We start from the raw sequence: 25,464 nt of genomic DNA on the forward strand, positions 1-25,464 counted from the left end.
CAACTCCTACAACAGGGAGGAGGCTATAGCTCAAGGTATAAGACTCCGAAGACTGATGGTAATACAAGGTACAAAAAGTGTGGTCTTTTGTTTTTTGTTTTTTATTAGAATTGCTACTGTTCTTAGTATTCAAGAGCAGAGTTCCATGGATTTTCAGTAGTCTGCCCCATCCATCCGTTTTGCCCCAATAAGCTTTATTACTTTCACGGCACGATTTTGCAGTCCAAGGTTTGTCAAGATATATATGGCATCGTGGCAGAAACTCCTGTGTTAGACAAAACAATTCCTATGAACCTTCTCCTATATGGACTTACTAAAATGCCGCGGAGAGTTTTTTGTTTGGTTTTGGTTTTTAAAAGCTGTGAGGTCAACTCCAATCCTACAGACAAAACAATGGATGTGTTAAAACTGCTACCATTAGGACAAAAATGCAGTAGAGATTAATGCTACTTTGAATTAAAAACAATTTAAATGACTTTTTATTGATCTTTAATCAAAGATAAACAGTATCGCTATCATAAACAATATCAACTCTTTGTGATCCCAAAGTAGACACCCAACAAACACAAACACACATACACCAAGGCAGCTCTTGGCATACTTCCCTTCTTAACTGGAGAAGCTGCTACTATAGCTTTCCTACTGAGCAACCGACTGTATAAACTAAGGCAGCAGGTTCCATCTAGCATATACATAATTCCAAATATATAAACATACCATCAAAACAGAAAGCTCATAGAAAAAGATAAAAGTTTGTACAGAAAACAGGCCATATAAAGAAGTTACTCTGACAGACATAGTTGCCTTGAATCAATTCTTTATGTCACAGAGCATTCTCAAAAAAAAAGTTTAAGCGATGCCTGGAGACCTAAGTATGTGGTTAAATGGGTTCTGGTACCAATTCCAACATGGGGAGGGTATTTCCCACACCAACAAACAATTCTCTGGATACCAGCAGGATGTCCTACAATTCAGCTCAATTCTGACACTACCTGGAGACAGATTCCCCAGGTGAAGAGTTCAGTCCCAAAGACTGCCCCCACCCCCACTTCTGATGCTAGTTGCAAGCCCAGTTTATTACCTGTGCTTCTGACAGACCAGCTATAGACTGGAGGTTCCAAGGAGCTTCTTGGGTTTGATTAATTTGCAAGCTCTGCTCACAGAACTGAGGGAAACATTTCACTCACTAGATTTCCAGTTTAGTATAAAAGCATATAACTAAGGAACTGCCTTCCAGTTTAGTATAAAAGGATATAACTAAGGAACTGCCCAATGGAAGAGATGCACAGGGCAAGGTACGAAGATGGGCACAGAACTTCCATGCCCTTTCCAGGCATACACGACTCTCCCAAGTAAACTCCAAGTGTTCGCCAACCTGGAAGTTCTCTGAACCCTGTCCTTTTGGGTTTTAGTGGAGGCTTTATTACAAAGTCATGATTTATTAAATCATTGGGCTTTGGTAATTGGTTCAACCTCCAGAGGTGGTGGGGAGGGGCGGGGAACGAAAGTTCCATCCCTCTAATCACAAGGTTGGTTCCCTCCGGCAACCAGCCCCCAACTTAAGGGGCCTTCCAAAAGTCATCTCATTAACGTAAGAAGAGAAACCCTTATCACTCCCATCTCTTAGGAAATCCCAAGGGTTTAGCAACTGTGAACCATGCCCTGTGGATGAAGACCTATATGAAAAAAGGCAGTGTGGTCATCTGAATAACCAAATATATATTTCTCATAAATCACAATATCCCAGCAGTCAAATATTTATGTCTTTTTCCCACTGATCTTAACATTAGGCCTTCACACTGTCCTATTTCCCTACTTCTGTCTGAATAGTCTTAGTATTTACGTTTTTCCTAGGTCAGAGATTATATAATAATCTGTATAATGGTGCTATATTTATTGTTAAATCAACAGCATTAGGAGAAACGTTTTGCACCTTAATATAATAAAGCAAAAATTTTCAAGTAATTATTTAGGTAACCCAAATTAATGTATAAAACATGTTAACTCCTGTAAAGTTCCTCTCCTTTACAATTACATTTTGCTCAGGCAAATAAATTTGTTCATCTTCCTTAACTATCAATTTAGAGTAAAACACGTTTCTTACCAAGAGTTAGCCTGACATCTTTTAATCTGTCATCATGCAAATCCAGAAGCCACACTGTCTCTTTCACTAAAACTACCTTTTAGTATGACTTTTTTTTTTTTTTTTTTAAGTAAACTTGAACTCAGGACCCCCAAGATCAAGAGTCACAAGCTCAGGGCACCTGGATAGCATTGGGCTGCTGTCAGCATAGAACCCACTTCGGATCCTCTTTCTGCCCCCCTTTCTGCCCCTTCCCCACTCATATGCTCTCTCAATAATATTAAAAAAAATTTTTTTAATTACATAGTATAAGAAATTTGCCATATAGTTGGTAGTATAGATGGTTTTTTAATATGCCTTATAGTCTTTTCTGACTTTTTAATGAAATGCAAAATTTTCTAAGAAAATATCTATGAAAATATTCTCAATTGCAAATTCATTATACAGTTAAATATTTACTGAGTGTCTTTTACATAACAAGCACTCTTCCAGGTGCAAGTGATAGAGCAATGAACAAAAAGACAAGGTATCTTCAGGAGGGAGCTGTTTTGACTTTAATAAAAAGCATTTTACAGAAAACCAGTGAGAGCATTATCTGCTGTGAGCATGGCTGCTTTAACCAAAATAAAAGCAAATTCCTGTAAAAAGCATACTGAAATCCCATCACACAAGAACTTTCATTTTATCTTTCATTAGCAAGTGACAACAGGATGACAGAAAGGCACAAAGTACTACCAGATGCCATGGATGTGGCTAGTTTTGTAAAACATTGTATCTTCATGAGATAAGAAGTAACCAGGAAAATCTCTCCTACCACACAGAGGTTTGCTTTGCTCTGTAACTAGTGGCAAAGCACTTCAAAGGGCTGTGAAACAAGACAGTTACTCATTTTTCTTATACAAAAATGTACTGAAATTGATTAGTTTTCTTGTGAAGACAGGCAGCTTCCTGTAGTATGCTATCTACAAGTTATTTTTGTAAAATTAAAATCACTTAAGGTAAACAATGGCTTTTAAGCTAAGAAAAATCACTTGATGTGTATAGAAATAAAATGAACTTGAATCTAGTCCTTTGAATGACCCTATCACAAAAAATTAACCAAGATTTTAAAAAATTAATGAAGTATATATTATGTACACTTTACCACAATTTAAAAAATAGCAAAGTGGTCTTTAAATACAATGCCACCACTAAAAAACATGTGCAAAGATTAAAAAAAAAAAGTTTTTTTCCATTCTTTAAAACTTTACTTCATTTTTATCACAGTATTTTTCAACATTTCAAATTTCCGTACATATTTTGCTGTGTTTATTATTAAAGTACAACAGTTCAGCGTAATTGAATACATCATCACATACACTGTGGTACATGTTACCTTTCTATGGATACAGGTGAGCGATCAGAAGTCTAGAAACTGGGGCGCCTGGGTGGCTCAGTCGGTTAAGCGTCCGACTTCGGCTCAGGTCATGATCTCGCGGTATGTGAGTTCAAGCCCCGCGTCGGGCTCTGTGCTGACTGCTCAGAGCCTGGAGCCTGTTTCAGATTCTGTGTCTCCCTCTCTCTCTGACCCTCCCCCGTTCGTGCTCTGTCTCTCTCTGTCTCAAAAATAAATAAACGTTAAAAAAAAAAAAATTAAAAAAAAAAAAAAAAAAAGAAGTCTAGAAACTATGGCACAGTGCACAGTACAAAACGAACTGCTGCACGTGTCGCACAGCTTTTGCAGTGTGTGCGGATCAAGATCCCAAAGACATGCAACCTTCTTTGGCTTCACAGGAAATGAAAACCACCACTTCACATAATCAGAGAGACACCAAGCAAAAAATATTAAAGAACCAAGCATAAGCGCCACCCCTTCAGGAGGAAAAAAAAGAATCTCAATCTTAACTCGAGACAGTGCACGCGAAAAGACTGAGAAGTTAACAGAAATTCGTGAACTTCCTCACAGTCACAGCATTACTGAATGTGCGGCCGCCTCCCCAACAAAAACCCTTTGTAAAAAGCACCAACAGAGTTTTCAATCTAAGTTTCATCCTCTTCCCTCTCTGTGTTCCTTCCAATCGGCAACTAAACAAGTCCAGCCTACTTCACTTTCAAAAGCTCCATCACAACACACACAGCACAGCGTCCCTCACACCAAGTTCACAGCCGTCACTCCTGAAAGAGTTGTCTCCGTGCCCTCACCCACGACAATCCCCAGTACAGACCCCACTGCACTGAAACTGTTCTGGTCAAGGTCTTTGAAGTCTTCCATCTGGTGAACACTTGGATTTACAGCATTTGCCCTCTTTCCAATTTGACACAAGTGACTAGTTTCCCTCCTTCTGAAAGTACTCTTTTCATTTTTGTGACATTACACTGCCCAGGTTTCTGTCTCTTTTGCATTAGTTTCCTTTCACTGGTTTCTACATCTCTACTGATTCCTTAAATGTTGGTGCTCACCAGCAGTTCATCCCTGCTTAACGCCAACTCCCAAGGAACATTGTGCCCACGCCCAAGGTTATAATTACCATCTAACAGCCTTCAGGTGTGTATCTCCAACCTGGCCCTCTCTCCTGAGCTCCAGGAACCACAGACATAACACATATACATACCTGGCCACCAGATGTCCTCATCTGGCTCTCCTACAAGGGCCTCAAACTAAACACACTCAAAACCAGAAACTTCTCCCCCTCAACACTAACTCAACTCCTCTACTGTGCCATTTATCTCTGTGCCATCCCATCTAACAAATGGCACCACTACCCTGCCTCTGACAAGTATAAAGCACCGGAATTTTTTGCCTTGACAAATTTTTGATAGCTCCAAAGTTGAGATCTACCATAACTGTATCTACTCTTACTTGCCCCAACCAGTTACACTAAAGATGGAAAGCCCAGCCCCATCTTTCCAAAAGGCAACGTGTCTTCACCAATCTCCAAAATGTCAGTGGCTTTCAGATGCCATTAAGAAATGACTTCAAAGCAAACAAACAAACATTTATTGCTATTGGGTAAATATAGCCTACAAATGCAAAGTTCTTAGAATCTTAATAGTTGACTATGGTTTTGAAATTTCAGGAGCATAAGCATACATGCAAATCTCCAATACACGTGTGCAAGAGTTTTTAAATTTCCAAACAGAAAGAAAACAGACGTGTTAAAAAGGGATAAGATAATCCCATTAGTAACAAAATGTCCACAAAAGCTTCACATTAGAGCTGAAAAAAGATGTGATCTTGTAATTGTAAGCCCCTGCATCATTGTATCCTCTGGAAATCTTCCTCATACACAACGGAAACCTATCCTTAATCCTAACAGAAACTACCAATGCCTCAAAGCACTGGATGGGCTGATCATCTGACCAGACAGAAATGAAAACAGCACACTAATGTCAGAGCTAATGAAAGTCAAAAAGTGAAAGAGGTAGCTAAGGAATCCCTGACAGGACAGCTGAGGCATTACTAGCCACTGCCGATTGCTCTAACACAAACAGATTACCTTCCCCAGGAGCGTGGGAACTATATACACTTCCAACTTTTACAAGTTCTCAAATTCACGAAGTCATTTTATCATCTACATCATATTCTCTTACCAGGTGTGATCTTTCAAAAGGTGTGATTAGGAAATCATCCAACATAAACATCAACCTCAATAGGCACTGCTAGGGACTAGAGCTAGGAAAGCCATCTGTTCGATGGAAAGAATATTTCTACTTCCCTAGTGATTACAGCTATCAGTGACAACTGTGAAATCCCAAGAGAAGACATTTTAACTGCCTTAAAACTAATTATTCATATAAAACTGGCCAAGAAATTAAATGTTACACAGAGGGCTCTCTAACCCCCTAATATGTTTTGGCTAATTATTCCATTGGTAGTCTACATCTGCTCTGCTAAAACTTGGTTATGAATCAGAGGTAACTCACCGAAAATGCTTTTATAGCTACAAGTGACTATAGACAGTAAGTACAATTCACAAAAATTGTTATTTTTCAATGGGCATAAAATCCTCTTGAAAACATGTCCCATACAATAAAGAGACTACTGTCAAAGTTTAAAATTTACTACTAGGAGGAATGAGACTAAATTTAACAAAAAAAAAAAAAGTCAATTTTAACAACTTATTTTTTTATATCCTCAATACTCAACAATTTATGATCAAGAAGCATGTTAAGTACTGTCTACAAAAGCAAAGTTAATCTGGGGCGCCTGGTGGCTCAGTCAGTTAAGCGTCCATCTTCAGTGCAGAGCACGTTCTCACAGTTCGTGGGTTGGAGCCCCGCATCGGGCTCCACGCAGACGTGGAGAGCCTGCTTCAGATTCTGTCTCTCCCTCTCTCTCCCCCTCCCTCACTGGTGTTCTCTTTCTCTCTCTCTCAAAAATAAGTAAACATTTGGAAAAAAAAAAAGTAAAGTGAATCTATTATGATGATTTAAATACATAAATACAGACATTTGCAATTCTATATTCTAAGACATTCAGAAATACTGGTCATAATTCCACATACACAGTGGTGGGGTTTTTTTTGGCCATGGATCCTCATTTGTTCCAACTATCACTTTTCCACCCTTCCTTTTTTTTAAAAAAGACATTTTCTAGAATTCTTTTGAGAAATATATCTCCTAGATATTTTGATAGAAAAAAACCACAGCTCCTCAATATTCCTTGTAGCTCAGCTCTAGATGTGGTATTTCGTATCTTGGAGTAAAACTACTTTTAGTAACTTAGAGTTAACTATTTGAACCTGTTCAATAACATGTTAAAACCATATGCTTTTGAAATAAAAATGAATAAATGCGCTGTACCTAAAACTATTGATATGCATGAGCTAATCATACCGAATAGAAAATATTTAGGTCCAAACAGCCCAACACTTAATAGTTTTAGACAGCAGACACAGGTTAAGTATCATTCACAAGAGCTATTATACACAGTAGTTGCTGAGAGTAAAAATATTCGATGACAGAAACTAGGTCCACAGAACATCGTAGTATTACAATTTACCTTTACATATATCCAAATAATACATATAGAGAAAGAATCATCAAAGAGGTCAAGCAAAATATTCCAAATTCCTTCAGCCACAGGACAGAGCAGTAGCAGAAATGACTCCAAAGATTACCAGAACAGAAACACTTTCTCAGTCTGTACTATCCTAACTCACCCCCCTCAAAACACATTTACCCTTAGGGATTCACAAATAACAAACACAGAATTCATTTCAACTGTGGCTACAATTTGTGAGCAGCCTTTCATTGCTCCATAAAGGCTCATCATTGTAGATGCTCATCAGTTTTTAAGCCACATCCACAGCTGCTGTCTTAGAAAAACAACATTTGCAGCAAAAACTTTAAAATTACATTTATAAAACAGTTTGACATAAAACAAAATCAAAAGTACTCCAGTGTAATACAAAAAAAAGCAAACGTATCTAGAGCACCAAAAACACGTGACTCAAGTCATTCTTAATAGTACTACCTTTCGTTTACACAGTATAAGAATTATTTTCTAAGTTCTCTGACACGTATAATATCCTGTTTAACTTACAGCCTAAATCACAGGTATTATTCACACACACAAACAAAAGGGGAAGCAGAGCATCAAATTAGTTAGTAGTAGTGAAAAGAATGTGTTTCATGACCTTCAGCCTGTGTTCTTTCCACAACCTTTCTTCCAAAATCATACGCTGAAATGCAGAGACCAAAATCCCACATAAACCAAATTCCTGTTGAACTTCATCCTCCTGCCTCAGATCTTCACTCTGGCTGGAGTTAGGGAAGGGGCTCTTCTATTCAGTGAGCCACCCAATCCTGTAGATGGAGGACTAAAGGTTATTAATCTCAAATTTGAGGAGGAGGGTGTGGAGAGGAAGACTGCCCAGTAGCATCATCACATACTAGATTCCACAATCCTTAGCGACAGGAGTCTGAATTTCAACTCTTCCACCAACCAGCAGGTAAACCTGGGTTAAATCTGTATCAAACACGACTGCTACTTTCCACACCAGACAATGGCAAGAGCTAAATTTAACAACAGATCTCAAGGCTACTGAGCATCACATTCAGATAACAGATTACATTTAAAACACATTAGATGAATCTGTATTAATACCAGGAAGCCCCTTAGGGATGCCTGGGTGGTTCAGTTGGTTAAGCATCCAACTCTTGATTTGGGCTCAGGTCATGATCTCACAGGAGTGAGATCAAGCCCCGCATCAGGTTCTGCACTGGGAGTAGAACCTGCTTGAATTCTCCCTCTCTCTTTCTCTCCCCCTACCCTGCTTGCGTGTTCTCTCCCTCAAAATACATATATATTTTTTAAAAACCTTGATAACATACGGTAGTAGAAGTAGGGTTTTAAATCAGTGAGAAAACGACAGAGCATTCAAAAAGTGATGTTGCTAGAACACTTCATCGGTTCGTTCATTCAACAAATACTCACTGAGTACCTTCTATGTACCAAGCACTCTATTTTAGTAGGGCAGAGAAACACAAAATCAAAAGGCAAATAATAAATAGTTAGAAATTGATATATGCGAGTGAGAAAAATAAAACAGGAAGGAGTACAGAGTGTGGGATAAAAAGCAGGATAAATGTGGTAAAATGAGAACGTACTAGAGACCAAGAAAAAGGTGACAGCAAGGTGGAAAACCAAGAGTGTGGTATCCTACAAGCCAAATGAAATAAAAAATGTTTGAGCAAGAAAGGAGTGATCAAAGATATCAAATGTTCATCAACTCAGATAACATCTGAAAAAACTGACCACTACAATAACCTGCAGGGTAACTGGTAACTGGTAACTGGAGAGGAGCAGGTTTGCTGGAGTGGTGGAGATAAAAGCCTGGCTGAAGTCGCTTTAGGGAGAATGAAGAGTAACTGGAGATAGAAGAACTCTCCACAGGAAGTTTGCTGCAAAGGGCAGAAGAGAAATCGAGGACTAAAGCAGAGTCCAGAGAAATAACAGCATGTTTGTATACTGTCAAGCATGCTTCAGCAGAAAGGTAAAAACAGACCAGAGACAGGGGAGACTAGCTGGCTGTCCAAATGTTCTAGAGTAGCTGAGAAGAGATGGGATCTTGCGCACAAACAGAGGGCCTGCCCTTCTTTAAAGAGTTCTCACGGTGTTTTACAAACTCCAACTGGCACCAGAACCACCTGGAGGGAAACAGACTGCTGGACTCCTCACCTCCAGAGCTTCAGACATAGGAGGTCTGGGGTAGAGTGTGAAAGAATGTGCATTTCTTACAAGTTCCCAGATTATCCCATTGCTGCTGGTCCAAAGACCTCATTTTAAGAGCCACAACCCTTTAAAACAGAAGACAGAAAAAAATGAGTATATGAAAACAAGGCTGTACATTTGGTTATACATTTGGAAAAAATAAGGTCAGCCTCTACATCACATAACACAGCAAAAAAAACCAACCAACCAAACAACCAAACAAAAACGTCCCAGAAAGGTTAAAGGGATAAATCATTTCTTAAATTGTAAAAGGACATTTATAAGAAAAACATAAGAATGCCTTCATAATCTTAGGGGTGAGGAAGACAAGCAAAACACAAAGCAAAAGGACAAACTACAAACTGGATTACGTAAAAACTTTTAAACCATTTAAGACAATTAAGTAAGTAAAATTGAATGACAAATGGAAATCTGTGACAAAATACTTTATATAAAGTTGAAAGTATCATCTAAAAAATAAAAACTTGTTACACAAAATAAGAAAAAGACACATTCCCATAAGAATACAGTTATAGTCAAATCTAACTTTGACTAAATCTAGATTTAGTCAAATCTAATTTCTAGAACACAGATTTATTTTTAATCTCTAACAGAGAGTAATCTAATACTTTATTTGAAGTAATAATCTAATATAATCCCCTTTTCCTTAAAGCCTTTGTTAGACTTCTCTCTGGGATTGCTTGCTTGCAGCTTCCAAGGGGCTTGAAGCTCTCAGGTGATTACCATTTAGGTAGAGAAACAAAAGCTCTACCAATACAGAGGATAGTAAATGGCAGAGGCAGAAGTAAAGCTGTGTGAACTTGAATTAAATTACTAAATTCCTGACCCTCAGACTTATCTATAAAATGGAGATACCATCTCCCTCACAACGTAGTTGAGGACTCAGCAGATACTCAACAAAATGTCAACTCCCTAAAACTTCTTAATGTTTGCTAAACTATTGACACGTAATAAACAGAATGTCAGCATTTCCACTTTAAAAGAAAAAGTTGCGGGGCGCCTGGGTGGCTCAGTCGGCTAAGCGTCCGACTTCGGCTCAGGTCATGATCTCGCGGTCCATGAGTTCGAGCCCCGCGTCAGGCTTTGTGCTGACCGCTCAGAGCCTGGAGCCTGCTTCAGATTCTGTGTCTCCCTCTCTCTCTGACCCTCCCCCGTTCATGCTCTGTCTCTCTCTGTCTCAAAAATAAATAAACTTTAAAAAAAAAATTTTTTTTTTTTAAATAAAAGAAAAAGTTGAAAACTATACTCCCAGTTGTTCACAGTAGTTAATTTCCTGGTGGAAGACTACCATGGCTGACTTTCCATGACATATTTAAATAACTTTTGAATTTCTTATATGAGTGATTTTTCCAACACAAAAAATAATCAAGGTAACTGTTTACAGATGACACTAATTAACCCTTAAGAAAAACTTCCACAACACAGTCACTTCCTTGAAATAATTAGAAAAACAAGCTAAAATGAGATGAAAAAATAAATCAACTGCACATCTAAGCCTCCATGTTAATTTAAATCCTAATGTAATTTAAGATATTTAATCGACCAACTGACAACTTTCAGGAATTGCACCCTGGAAACTAGGCTTATGTCAGTGATATGTATCGTCTAGGTAAAATCCTATATGGAAAAGTATCTCCCCTATATGGGGGGGGGGGGGCGGGGGGAAGGCCAGGATGAAAAATGGCTTGTTTATCAATAATTAGTTAAGAATCTTTGAAAGCTACAGCTACCAAGTTTGTTTTTTAAACATTATAATAGTGAACTGGCAACTCCCACTAATGCAGTGCGATCCATTTAATCAAATAATGGCACTCATTATAAGCTGTAAGTAAATTACTAAAACTATCACTACTACCTCTGGAATGCTGAAATGGATTTAATTCACTTCCTTGACATTTGAATAAGCACAGATGACAGATACAACACAATTAGTGAATTCCACAGTCAAGAGAATGATACTGCCTTGAAATACACACTAGAAAACTCACTGTATGAAAATCATTAGGCTCACAAATGAGCCTATCTTTCACTATAAAATTTCAAGTTGTGGCCTCCTTCCCTATATGACCATCTTCTTTTTCTCAATCTCCTCTTCTGTCCTTCCATTTTCTCTAACAGCGGCTTTGGAAACAACCAGCTGCAATTTAGTGCAAGTGGCAGAACTAAGATGCTAGAGAGGCAAGAGGCAGAGAGGCTGGGCTGAGCCAGGGGTAACTGAACCAAGACAGTTCTTGAGGAAGGATGGCTAAAGCACACTGGGTGAGAAGTGTGCATTGAGAAGAAATGTGTTCTAAAAGAGGCCACCCTGGTCAGTCAGAAATACAAGATAAAGAACACAAGCAGCATCAAGAAGGAAGACAGCAGGAGGTAAGAACGGCAGGCTCAGAGCTGACCGGCAGGCTCAGAGCTGACCGTTTATTTTGTTTTGTTTATTTTTGAGAGAGTGCAAGCAGGGGAGGAGCAGAGAGAGGAGGACAGAAGATCTGAAGCAGACTCTGTCTGAGCTGACATCACAGTGTCCCATGTGGGGTTCAAACTCACGAACTGCGGGATCATGATCTAAGTCAGAGTCAGAGCCACCCAGGTGCCCCAGAGCTGACCGTTTATTAAGCAACACTGGCAGTATCACTCCAACCAGGCTCGGAGATGAGAGATTTGTATTCTTGGTCGAAGACCGCACTCACAGAAAGAAAAAGAAAGCAAAGTGCATGTGACATTAAAAGGTAGCTGAATGGGGATGCCTGGGTGGCTCAGTCAGTTGCGTATCCAACTTGGGCTCAGGTCACGATCTCACAGCTCGTGGGTTTGAGCCCCGTGTCAGGCTCCGTGCTGACAGCTCCGAGCCTGGAGCCTGCTTGGGATTCTGTGTCTCGGTCCCTCTCTGCCCCTCCCCCACCTGCACGCTCGCTCACTCTCTCTCTCTAAAATAAACATTAATTTTTTTTAAAAAGTTAAATTAAAATATTTTTTTAAAAACGGAGCTGAGTGGTATAAATTGAAGAGAGTAAAAGACCAGCACAAGTCTCTCCCCAAAAAGCATGCTAGAACTAGTCTCAGCTCATTCATTGAATGTGTCTCAGCCATTAGCCAACTGGAAATTATTCAGTCCATCTGTGCCTACGTTTAAATGAGTGGTGACTTTAGAACATATGATTAGAAGATCTTTTCCAGCTCTGAAGTTTCCTGAATGGCATGGATTTAATAATCTGTAACATTTGTCACACAAGATATAATTACATTCTAGGGTATGTTACAGGGAGAATATAATATACCAAAATATAAATAAGAATACAGAATCACAGTCTAGTATCCTTACAAACCACACTTCATCATCTTTCATTAAGTCCAATAAGAAGCAAATTCCCAAAGTCTCCTCCTTAAACCTTAGAAACTATAGCCTAAACTCTAACCATCAGGCTTCACTGTCAATACATTTGGAGATGGAGAGTTTGGTCACTTGTGGCATTTCACTGAGCCTCTCCTTTCAGCTTTTTTCTAGAGGACATGTTGAAATGGCATTATGCTTTTTCTATTTTTCAACACTATGGGTTTTCAGTTTGCTAATGTTTCGTATTCTACTTCAAAAAGTATGGTCCAGAAATGGCAGAAAGCTGAACATAATCCAGGAGGTCAAGTTTCTCCACGGGTTTTTCATAGACCAACTATGCTGAATGTCAGCCTTATCACTTAGACTAAGTGCCACCTAGTGGCAAGCGTTATATATAATTAAATCCATTCAAGTCCTATTCATCCAGCACGTAACATTCTAGCTGATAACAGCTGTACCATAATTATACAAGATAAGTAAAATATTGATCCTGTCTTTATGGAGCTCGCTGACAAATCAGAGAGAGAGGGAGGGATACTCGACACAGATCTATTCATGTAACGCAGAAAGATGTTAAATGTTACCAAAGTATACAAAATTGTTACAGAAATACGCAAAAGTAAGTATTCAGCAGTTGTTTAAAAGCTAAAAGAAACAAAACACTACCAGACAGATTCTCCTGTACCTGCTCACATCACTCAGACTTTCCTACTTCTAGTTGCTTTACCCAAGTTTCAATCGTTGCATTTTTTCCTCCCCACTCTCCTTTCCACCCTTGCCCACTCCCCATCCTATCCTTTAAATTCTCCAGAGAGGGGGAAGAGAAGGACGTATTTATTGAGTCCACCTACTACTCCCAGAACTGAGCTAGGCATTTTATATCCCATATCTCATTTAATCTTCACAACAATACCATGAAGTATTATCTTCTCCGATTTTTCAGACAACGGCAAGACAGATTAAGTGAATGCTCATAGCCATAGATCTACAGTGCACGGATTCCAAAGCTTCCTATGCCATCCTGTCTCAAAAAGAGCTGCTTTGTTCTTCCCATTGATAAGCCTACTACCATCAAGATCAGACCCTGATTCTATTTCTCTTTTGGTCTCCATCCATCCCATTCTATTCTACAGATTACACCCAGCCACACCTCTTCAAAAATGTTCAAGCCTTCCTGCCCCCATCCCTGATTGATATCCAAATCCTTAGCACTCAAGGTCCTCCAAGAAGACCCAAACACTCTTCCAGTTTGATTTCCTAACACCCCCCTATCAACTCTCACCTTTTCTATGAACTTTCCTCCATTTAAGATAATCATTCACACCTCTGTGTTCCCACCATTATACATGTTACAGTACTTATAATTTCCCTTATTATAACTCTGTTTGCTTTCCACTAAATCATAAGCTTCACCAGACAACTTCTTTTTAAGACCAATACATGGCAGTCATACCTATTACGTGCTCAACAACTGTTTAAAACATTATTTCTGCAGTCACACTGAAGAACCACCAAAGCATGGTTACACTCATTTCCCTGAATCACCCTCCCCACCCCTTCATGACGGGGAACCTCAATGTTTCCACTTCCTCCAGTTGGTATACGGATCAGGAGCTTTGTACAGAACTATATAATTTTTTGAGTGAAAGATTTTCTCAGACTCAAATCAAAAGTTAAATGAATTGAAAAAGTATGCTGGAAACTGTGGAGATAATAAAAAGTGCAGTGGTTGCCAGGAGGTAGGGTTGGAGAGGGGATGAGTAGGCAGAACACAGAGGATTTTTAGGGCAATGAAACTACTGTAGGATTCCACACCGGTAGATACATTTACATTTGTTCAAACCCAAAGAAGTTTAAGGTAAACTACAGACATAGATAATAACGTGTTGATGTTAAGTTTTTTTTTAATGTTTATTTTTTGAGAAAGAAACAGAGACAGAGAGTGAGCGGAGGAGGGGCAGAGAGAGAGAGAGGGAGACAGACTCTGAAGCAGGCTCCATGCTCCAAGCTGTCAGCACAGAGCCCAACACGGGGCTTGAACTCCCGAAACATGAGACCATGAACTGAGCCAAAGTCGGACGCTCAACCAATGGAGCCACCCAGGTGCCCCCATAAGTTTATCAATTACAACAAATCTACCACTATGCTGGGGGGTGTTGATAATGAAGGAGGCTATTTATGTACAGGGGCAGGGAGAACATGGGTTATCTCTGTACCTTCCCCTCAATATTGCTGTGAACCTAAAACTGCTCTAAAAAATAAGGTCCATAAAAAAAATAAAATAAAAACAAGGTATGCTAGCAAAATAAGATAAGATCTTAGTGGGTCTGCAGTTTTCCAATGAGGGAATAAATACCCTTCCTTCAATTATGCAAACCAGCCTAAAGCTACTATGTTCTGTCTGGAGCAAGACTAGTTCCAAAATAAATTGTTCATAATAATAAAGAAAAAACCCCACAACACTAGCTCTATACTTTATGTTATATAACTGCAGTATTAGTTACCTTATAATCTTTGTCACACTAATAAAAAAATAACAGGATTTCATAAAGTGAGCAACGTTTTTCCTGGTTATATAAACTTTTTATGAGAAATACACTCTTATTCATTTATAAATCTATCATCTGATTAATAATGCACAGAAGACACATTAGCTCTAAGGCCAAGTTAAAACTATCAAATATAGGAAAGGAAGCATGGATGAGGAGTTAAAAAGAGGCAATTTGATTTTCTAGCATATTCTAGCTCATATCCAACAGGTGCAGCATTTTCACCTCAAGGCTTTTGCAACTTAGGATACCTAAGAAACAGTGGTTTCTATACTGTTTTGTAAACTTAAAATAGTGCAGATATTTCCAAGACTGCCATGAACATAACCAATCGGACTAAAAAACTGTCGTGCTTATCATTATACACTGTCTCAGCATAACAAACCTACACAAATATTTATGCAGATCGGTAATTACTACCAATTATACAACCCAAGCCACAATGCCTCTAATGCTTCCTTTTCCTCAGAAGTATGTTCAGGAAACACATTATCTTTTTCATACCACTAGGATATCATTTCATTCCCTGAAGCAGAAAAAGGCCTAATGAGGCATAAGTGATACCACGATATTGTGCCAGGCCTAAGGGGCATCCAGAACTGTGGGCAGGGTGTATGAAAGATGGTAGCAGTTGGGCATTCAACATTCCTACATTATTACCACCACTGTCCAGGCAGAGAGGAAAGCAGTAACAAGGAGACCCCAAAAGTTGGGGGTGACTTAATGGCAACATCCATGGTCAAGCAGTAATTTACCAAATATGTCTGCTCAAAATGCCAAAATACATATTTCAAGGGCTGCGGTCCACTGCACTAAATACACTGCTGCCTTCCTAAAACATGACCCACAAACCACAGGTTACAAAATAAAAAGCCCATCATGAACCCTGCCTATGAAAGGTTACCAGAAGAAACCAACTGTTACAACTAAAATATTTGTATACAGTGCTTTACTCTTTACAAATCACTTAAACATACATGTTTTTATTTGAACTTTACAATTTCACATATTTGACCTTACTTGATAGCCACGATACCTGTCAGATAAATACAACAAAATTATCATTCCCTTTTATATAGAGGTAGAACATGAAGCTTGGAGAAATCATAGGTAATTTGTCCACAATTCCTGAGGCTTCCTGAAGATTATCAAGTTATTATTTCATTCAGTGGCATGGATCTCCCCCCGCCCCCACACACACACCCAAAAAGGCAGTCCACAGAGTCTTAAGTTTCAACATACATCCCTATGCATCTAGGGACTTAAAACATTAAAAAATAATAGAACCTTTTGAGAAACACTCGCCAACCATGCAAAAAACAAAATGTGAAATTTAAGCTTGTCAGTTTTGCACAAACAATACAGTATAATCCAAAAGGAGATTCTAAGATTTTACTATAATGTTCTCATAGGCTATGAGACTGCCTGTAGCTGAAAATATCAATTCCTTTGGGTACCTCAGCAACTAAATTCCCTACAGAATCAATACATTCCCTGTATATATCAAATTCTGCCTACAGGAACCAGTTTGCAACAAAGTTTCAAAGTACGAGTCATTTGTTCAAAAAACCTTTTTACTGAGTCCCTATCATGTACTGGCCACTCTTTTGGGTATAAGAATTTATAAATGACCACACACACACACACACACAGTATCTGTCACCAGATAACTATAAGCCTTTGAGTGTGACAATTACAACTCAGCACGACACAAGAGAATTATACTGACTCCTTTAAGAACACATGAAAGAGGCAAGGAAGCTAGCCTGCTAGATCCTGGTAGACCATCCTCAGATTTATGTCTTGAATAATAACCCAATACCAGCACTTTTCATGCACATTAAATTGCTAAATCCATCCAGGAAACTACAAATTCTTAAATACAGCTGGAGCACTGATGATGAAGGGAAGTATCAACAGTTCAGATGGAGATAAAGTAAATGAAATAGTTAGAGGACCCTATATGCCACACTAACATTTTTTGAGCACCTGCTATGTGCCAGACATCCTACTAAATGTTTTCTTGCGTTTAATCCTCAAGTCCCACTGAACGAAAAAAAATTATCTTACAATTGACGGAAAAGGCAAGGAAAGTTAGATCACTTTACAATGTTACAGAGGTTTTAAGAGGCAGAGACAGAATTGGAATCCAGTTCAGATTAAATTCTAAATGTGAACTACAACTCTCTACTCCACTGCCTCTTTAATGAAGACTGCTAGGGGGAGCCATTGAAAGGTTTTTAAACTAAGAAATGAAGTGATCAGATTTGCTCTTTAGACGGTGTGGAACCTGGATGAAGGAGTTGAGTCTACAAACAAAAAGGAAGCTGCCAATGTTTATAGTAATCCAGGTGAGAAAGGAGAACAAGAATTGTGGCAGTAGGGGTGAAGGAGACAGATTCAAGAGATTTTTCAGGAGAGAAAAGTTTCAGTTGTAAGTGACTAAATGTGAAGAGTTAGTGTGAGAGAGGAATCCAGAAACCTAGCTTGGGGAACTTAGCTGGGACATGTTATCATCTACCTGGAACAGAGAAGCAACAGTTTTCGTGTGTTCAGTATCTACTGAGCATCTCCCAAATGCGAAACTCTCCTCGACCGAGGGCCAACCCTGAAATTTATGGTCCTGGTTGTTAGAAAATATTCTTTAGAGCAAATAACAAAGCTTTGAAAACTATAAGGTATACTAAAAATCAGTCATTACTATGAACAAATTTGACCTACAGTCTAGTAAAAACATTTTGTGCTACCATTAAAAAATATATATTGCCACATGCATAAAATAAAAACTTGAAAAATATTACCACATGCAGAAAACAAATCAATAGAGGGAAAACATCCCACAACTTTACAACATATTATTAGGAGTTTGACCGATTTTCAGTTTCTTATACAACACACACGTCACCTGTAATTTGTTATACTTAGCCGTCTCCGTCTAAGCCTATAGGGGGAAAAACGTATTGGTTTTATTTACCCAAGCTATAATGCATATTTTCATTTTTTTTCATCCCACTATCACCATTGCAACTTGCCAAGAACTTCGTTCATAACCTCCTACTTGACTTCCTGTAAAATATGACCTACTTCACATCAGCTTATTTTGGTAACAATTCCTAGACTTTACTACACCTTTTATCCAAGGATGCTCTCTGCAAATCCTACGGCACAGCAATCCTGTGCAGATGTGGCAAGTTATTACAATTCCCATTTTACTACATAGTTAGGAAATTGGCCCAGGGGAAGTAGAGTAACTTGGAAATAATCATAAAGCCAGATGCCAAGAATAACAACTTTTAGTCAATCCATGAGAAAATACTGCCCCTAGTTGAAATAACATGAAATTTAGTATTAGGAGGAAGCAAAAAATGTTTTAAAGCCACATCCTAGGTTTTTAAATTTTATTTTTAAAATGACCCAATACTAGAATTAAGATTTGTGAGAACTTTCAAACACACCATTTTTTCACTAACACCTTATCCATCCAGAGTGCCAAAGATTATTTAATAAATTACAGCTGGCAAGAATGGCTTCCCCCCCACCCCCCACACCCCCACAAACCATTTTTTACCTTACCCCTTTAAAAGACATTGATAGAAATCTGTTATTGGACAATTGGTAACTTTTTAACAAACCTAACTGCTTAAAATCTAATACCTAGAAGCGTATGTTAAAATAGATCTGGAAAGTGAGCACCTTATATTTTTTTCCCTGAAAACACACTCTGCAGACCAACTTACAATATGAATGGACAATAAATTTAAAGCTTTTATAGTGAATAATCAGAATGAAAGTTTCCCAACCACAACCCATCCCGTATGTTTCTAAATATGTTGTTTTTGATATAATTTAGTAAAAGCAACATTTTATTTGATCACAAAATAAAACTCTTATTCAATTCAGAAACAAAAAACAATTTGTGAAAGTAGTTTTTATGATGTTTGTGTGATCATTCTTACACGTACAAGTCAGAACAAAATACCTCCCATTATTACACCATATTTATACTTTGCTTACTGTCAGAAAAAGCGCACTCAAGATTTTACCTGCAACAGAATGGTTATGCACAAAGAACAAGTATGGGAGACAAATGATTACTGGTAAAATCCACTCATGGAACCCAGACTGAAAACAAAGTTTCACAAAACCCTCACGTATCAATTATGAAACGTCATTTTCCATTAATTAAAACTCAAACTACTAATTCTAATCACAGCCTTCAAAAAAAAAAAAAAAAAAGATTTCTACTGCACCAACATTCCCCACACTAAATCTTGTACATCCTCTACTAAGCATCACTTTACGTGGAATTTTAGTTTATAAAGGAAATGACACTCCAAATGATTTTGTGGGTAACACAACTTCTAAAAATAGTGATCAACTAGTAGGGGGAAAAAACTTGTGAACAGTATATTCAGTCTAGTAATCCTGGTAAATCAAAAACTTCTTATCCCCAGCACCAGAATATTCAGGCTATTTAAATACACCACACCAACTCTCCCCCACCCCCACACACAACGCCCAGTTTTTACATTACCATAACAATAAGCACTCTGAACGATTTAAAGCTCCTTTAACATTAGAAGTGACTTTACCTAAGACTATTACTTAAATGTCTTTTAATTGCATTTGATTAATGCATTCCACGAAGATTCTAGAAGCAGTATTCATCAACCAGAAACTGCACTCTTAATTAAGCGTGTTCCTCATTTCAACTCCAAAGATGGGACAGAACGGTTGTCACAAATCTACAGAGCAAAAACATACAACTATAAACTATCTAAAGATTAATAAAAAGTAAAATATTTATATCAAATTCCCAAGCAGGATGCCTCCCTTTTTCCTTAGGCAGGAGTTACTGCTAAAATAAACTCTAGAACTAGAGTCTAGAAAATGCTGACATTTTCAATCCGAATACTCACAAGTCCTTTAACATCAAAATTCACTCCACTACTGTTCACGTACAAAATGAATATTCCGTGTGGATATCTGAAACTAGTCTCACACACCAGCAGGAAAAGGATACCTCGCACCTCTTCTAACCGTCCTACAATACCCTCAGGTAACCCAGAGGCAAAGCTACGACAGCTGCCCTTGGCCTAGGCCGTCAGAAACAGCCTAAGAGCGGGCGGTGGAGGGGGCGGGGGGAGCAATAACCAAGAGACCAGATCTTTTTCCAGGGCTACTGTTTCCAAGCAAAACAACCAGGGCCCAAAGAGACCGCGAAGAGAACTGGAGACACTGTAATCCCGAGAGAAAGGTGGGGGGGGGGGGGGGGGGGGGGGGTTGTGCACGTAATCCCAAGAGAAAAGGGTGCTGAGCGCCGAGGAGGAAACTAAGTATCCCCATGCATCTTTAAGACCCACAGAAACAACAACAAACCGTAGGGTCTGTCTGCTCGCAGGAGCACCAGATGGAGTCCCCGAGGCTGAGACAGTTCAGCCGACATACTCCGTGGGTAGTGGATAAATCAACCGATGATGAGAGGGAAAGGGGGATGCCAAGCGAATAAGCCACTGGATGGGGGAGACAAAGACTCTGGGGGTGATCAAGTGCCAAACGGAAAGGTGAGAGGAAAACAAGTGAGAAAACGGAAGAAAAATTAAAAGGCAGAAATCTGGTGCCTGGGCTATGGCAGGTCACGGAGCTACCGAGTAGAGAAGGGCACAACAAAGGGGCACGGGAGGAAGGACAGCTGAGATGAGGAGATGGAAAAGGGATGCGGGGCGCGACGGGTCGGACAAAGCGCCCAAGGCGGTGAAACAAAGGGCCGGGGGTAGAGAGTCGCGGGGGGCAGCGGGGAAAGACAAAGCGCCCGGGGCCGGGGGCACCGGCCGGGCGAGGAGGCGGCGACCGCCCGGAGGAACAAAGCTGCGCGGGGCCGGGAAGCAGGGCCCGCGGGCGGCGGCGCGAGAGGCGCGCGACGGGCACGGCGGGCACGGCGCCCGCGGGCCCCGCGCGCCCGGCTGCACTCACGCCCGCACCCGCCGGCGTCGCCGCCGCCGCCGCCGCCCGCCCTCACGCGCGAGAGCCCGAGCCACGGCGGCGCAGAGCGGGGAGCGCACGGCCACACGCCGCCGCCGCCGCCGCGCTCGACGCACGCGACGCCGCCCCCGCGGCCCCGGACGCCAAGCGCGCCGCGGCCCCCGAACACGCTGCCCGCCACGGGCTGCGAGACGCCCGCAACTTTCCCGATTCCCAGCGCTCCGATTCCCCCAGACTTACCCTGTCACAACAGGCGCCATCTTCCACAAACTCTCGCCAAAACTCCAACCCTCGCGAGATTCCCCCTGACGCCTTCCCTGGTCCCTCTCCCCCGCCCCTTCCCTTTTCCCTCACTCCTCAATTCCACCCAGCCCCCGCGCTTCTTTTCCCCTCGCAGCCGCCGCGAAGAGCCAGACGCCTCGCGCCGCCCGCGGAGTAGGGGAGCCTGCTCGCTGCCTTCCCTGGAAACCTACCCAAGCGATGGAGCATGCGCAGGCGGCTCCTCCGCGGGCGAGCCCTCAGTGTGGTCCATGGGGAGCGCTCCGGTTATCCGGGTTTTGGGACGCGCCCTGAGGGACGTACGTGGAGACTGAGGAAAACCGGAGGGGATTACAACGGGGACGGGGAATGGAGGGGTCAGGAGGCGGGGCCGAGGGGAAGGGAGGAGGGGTCCTGGGAAAATCTGCCGCGTTTCACAGGCCTAGATGAAACACCTCCTCAAATGGGTGTTTTCCAAGTGGCTTCCCGCTCACTCTGGTTCCCAGCCCTTTTCATTCATTCAGACGTTCATTGGACGCCTCCCTTATGCTAATGTCAGCGTTAGATGCTGGAGCTACAGAGATGCCTGGAGTTCTGCGAGTGACAAACCTAGAACTGTCTTCGCTCATTGGGTCCCCCGTGCTAGCGCATAGACAGACAAGTTACAACGTGGGCTGACCCTCCAGAGCTCTGTAAATGGAAAACTTTTGCAGTTCAGCTCTGTGGACTTAACTTTCTTCTCCTTGGGTGTGAAACGAGGTCAGGCCAAGGCCTCTGGCAAAGACACCCCTCATGTCCACCTCTCTCACGCATGTTAGGGCTCTGCGCAGTTTTCTCCAGAAGTGAAAACTGCGTTGGAATTGAGAGCCAACACTCCCCCCACCCCGCACTCAAACCAGGGGTGCCGCACTCAAACCAGGGGCGCAGATTGGCCTGCTGTGTGAGCCTTTTTAGCATCTGATCGCAGTCCCCAGCCGTGTGTGAACGCAGGGGTAATGGGGGCAGACCCTGCCCAGGTCCTCCCGTGGGCCTGGCAGAGTGAAGGACGCTGGTCGCTGCCCGAAACGTACTTCAGGCAACCTAACCCTGGAAACACCGGAGCCAACTTGGTCCGTCTGGGCATTTACCAGGAGGAAGAAGGGCCTGAATCCTGACCCCTTCTTCCTACCTGCAACATCCCTTTCTCCACCTCCAACCCACCCCCACCCCCACCCCCGCCCCCGCCAGCCTTGCCCTTTCAATTCCTAGAGATTCCCAGATCGAGCACTGCCTCCTGTAGGGAGCCCCAAAACCCGGAGAACTGGAATCCGCTGCCGGAGACCTGCTGAAGGCGCTGCAGGATTGGCGCGGCACGCGCGAGCGGCACTGCGCATGTGCCCAATGCGGGCAGCCCAGTCTCACGCTACACCTCCTTCCCACCGCCTTCCACTACTCAACTCAGACACAACACGGGCCGTGGGAAATTTCCTAAACCTCGCGAGAACGCGCCCACTGTTGCCTATGCTTTCGCCCCCAAATCTCGCGGAGCCCAGGCGGGACAGGTGTTTGTCTAGTGCAGCTCCAGGCGCTGTTCGTGCCGCGCGTGCCCGGGCGGCGGGCGGGGTGGGAAGGGAGCGGCTCGCCGCGGAGGCGGGGCGGGTGGGCGCGTGGCGGGGAGCGCGGGGCTGAAGGCCGCTGGGAGGGGGCACGACGTGTTGCACACACACGCCGCGTGACACTTTGTGGAAGAAAAATGGGTGGCGGGGTGGGCGGGCTGTAAAGCAAGAAGGGGAAGCCAGGAGATTAGAAACTCCTCTTGGTGCTTTTGGTAAGAGGTCAGACTGTAGGGCAGGAGGAGCCCCAGGCCGATCCCCCGGGGAGGTTTCCTGTCGCCTTCCTCGAGCCGGGTACTTTCCTAAAATGTGTTTGACGCCGCACCCCCGGCCTCCGGGAGCTGACGGCCCCCACTGTCGGGTTTGAGTCATGCCTCTGAGTCACCTAGTCTGGCCACCACTTTACTTGGTTTAAAACAAGTTCAGATTTCCTTAGCTACTCTCTTCTAGCAATTGGTTGTTTTCTTTCTGATCTACCCGCTGGCCTCGCGAGTTGGGTAGGGAAAGAAGAGTGCTCTCTGCGCTTCTGCACTGTCGCCCGCCTCGCATTCAAGGACACAATTTAAAAATTTCTTTCCCCTAATCTCTTCCTAGCTTTTCGAAGTAATTCCTATATATCAGTTTCTGTTCTTGTGGATTTTACTTTCCTTTCCTTCCACTAATAAGAGTTAAACTGTTGGCTTTGCTTTCCTTCACCTTTCTATTTGCTGAAATAGTCATTCCATTTTAGGTATTGTTTCATCAGATGCTTTAGCGATGACTGGTTTCAGTGTATCCCTTCTTTTGAATTATTGGACCAGTGAATTCGTGGTTACATTCTTCAATCAGGCGCGTTTCATATTGTCCTGGTGTGGTTTCTGTACCAGCTTAGCAGGGCATTCTCAGGAACTGGTGGCTTAGTGACATCACGGACCGGCAATTAGTTTTGATTCAGTTAGAATTGAGTTTTGATTTTTGGAGGACAGTGAGTCCTCTGATAGAGGCTCACGTTCTGCTTGTTACGTAATGGACAAGGAATCAAGTTTTTGAGTTGTTTGCAGGATTTTTAGTTATGTGTGATGATGTGTGTGCGCGCATTTTCCTATCCCTTTGACTAAATATTTCACAGAGAAAAAGCTGTAAGAATATTTAATACTATAGCTCAGTGCAAGTCATATTTGGAACGGGATAGCTCTGCCCATGGGCAGATTCGTTGGAGCCTTCATTCCAAGAAGGCATTTCAGTCGTGGTCTAGTCCAGGCCATTTACTTAATTTGGAATCATGGCCATCTGAGAGTCCCAGCCACGGAAAGCCACGGTAACCATAAGCCAAGTCACAAATCATCTTCACCCTAAAACATGCACTGCCTACATTCTTTCCCCATTTCAGTAAGTGACAACTCCAGCCTCCCACTTCTCTAAGCCAAAAACCTTGGAATCATTCTTGCCTCCTTTTCCTCCCACATCCAACATCCAGTCTAACCAAATCATGCCAGCCATTCCTACAAAATAGACCCACGGTCCAAATACTCCCACACCTCCATGGCTACCAACCCGGTGTGACCCATCTCCTTCCTCACCTTGTTTCTAGAAAGTCTCCTAAGTGGTTCTCCCTTCTTCCATTCTTGCCTCCTGCCCCCAGTCTGTTGTCAATAGAGCATTCAGAGCAACCCTCTGGAGCTCTTTATGGTTTTCCCATTTCACTATAAGGATTTATGCCGTCTGACCTGCTACCCAAATCCCCTGATGTCGCTGACCTCACCTCTTCCTCCTGCCTTTGCTCACTGAGCTCTAACCAGCAGTCTGACTTGCTGTTCCAGGACATACCGGGGACACTATCAACTGCTTTTGGTCTTTCCTTCAGATACCTTGTTCATTTTTTTAACCGCTTTCCAACCTTTGCTGAAACGTCACCTTCTCAGCGAGGCCTTCCCTGACCACCCTTCACAAAAGTGACTCCTCATACTCTCTAGTCCCTTCTTTATTTTTTCCCAAAGCACTTATAACTTAACATACCACATATCATACCTGTGTGTTGTGTTTCCTCTCTACCGTCTCTCGTTATTCTGTAACATTAATAATGACAGGGACTTTTGTCTATTCGTTGTTTAAACCTAAGCCACTAGAACAACGTCTGGTGCCTGATAGTCGCTCAGTGTGTATTTACAGAATGAACAGTATGTCTTCTCTACAGCAGAGGAGAAATGATTCTGGAAGCTCACTAAGCCTCCTAGGGTTGAAAACAGTATTGGGGTTAGACCAACAAGAAATACCCCAGTGCCAGCCTGCCTGGGGAGAAGAGATCCTATAGAGTAATCATCTGTGTTGACTTACTGCAAAAAAATTTCTTGTTCCTGGGCTAGGCCAGTAGACGAATTCACACTTATTCAAAGGGTTTCCTTTATTCATTTTAGAACCTCAGGAAAGAAAACACTATTGGAAGGATATTAAGAAACAGGTATTTACGTATGTTGCTA

General features: G+C 41.8%; 1 protein-coding gene across 4 annotated transcripts in view; it reads right to left on the minus strand.

Annotated features, from left to right (window-relative positions):
• RBPJ (recombination signal binding protein for immunoglobulin kappa J region) overlaps positions 1-21,785 on the minus strand; it is a 103,864-nt gene extending 82,079 nt beyond the window's left edge. For 2 of the 4 annotated variants that reach the window (XM_007091125.3, XM_007091126.3), the window contains exon 1: positions 21,399-21,619. In XM_007091125.3, coding sequence (XP_007091187.1) covers positions 21,399-21,418 — 20 coding nt within the window. In that variant the 5' untranslated portion in view covers positions 21,419-21,619. The other 2 variants (XM_042984822.1, XM_042984823.1) reach the window with 2 other exon arrangements.
• Positions 21,786-25,464: the final 3,679 nt, after the last annotated feature.

The sequence above is a fragment of the Panthera tigris genome, chromosome B1 (genome assembly GCF_018350195.1).
Source record: "Panthera tigris isolate Pti1 chromosome B1, P.tigris_Pti1_mat1.1, whole genome shotgun sequence".
Taxonomy (NCBI): Eukaryota; Metazoa; Chordata; class Mammalia; order Carnivora; family Felidae; genus Panthera; species Panthera tigris.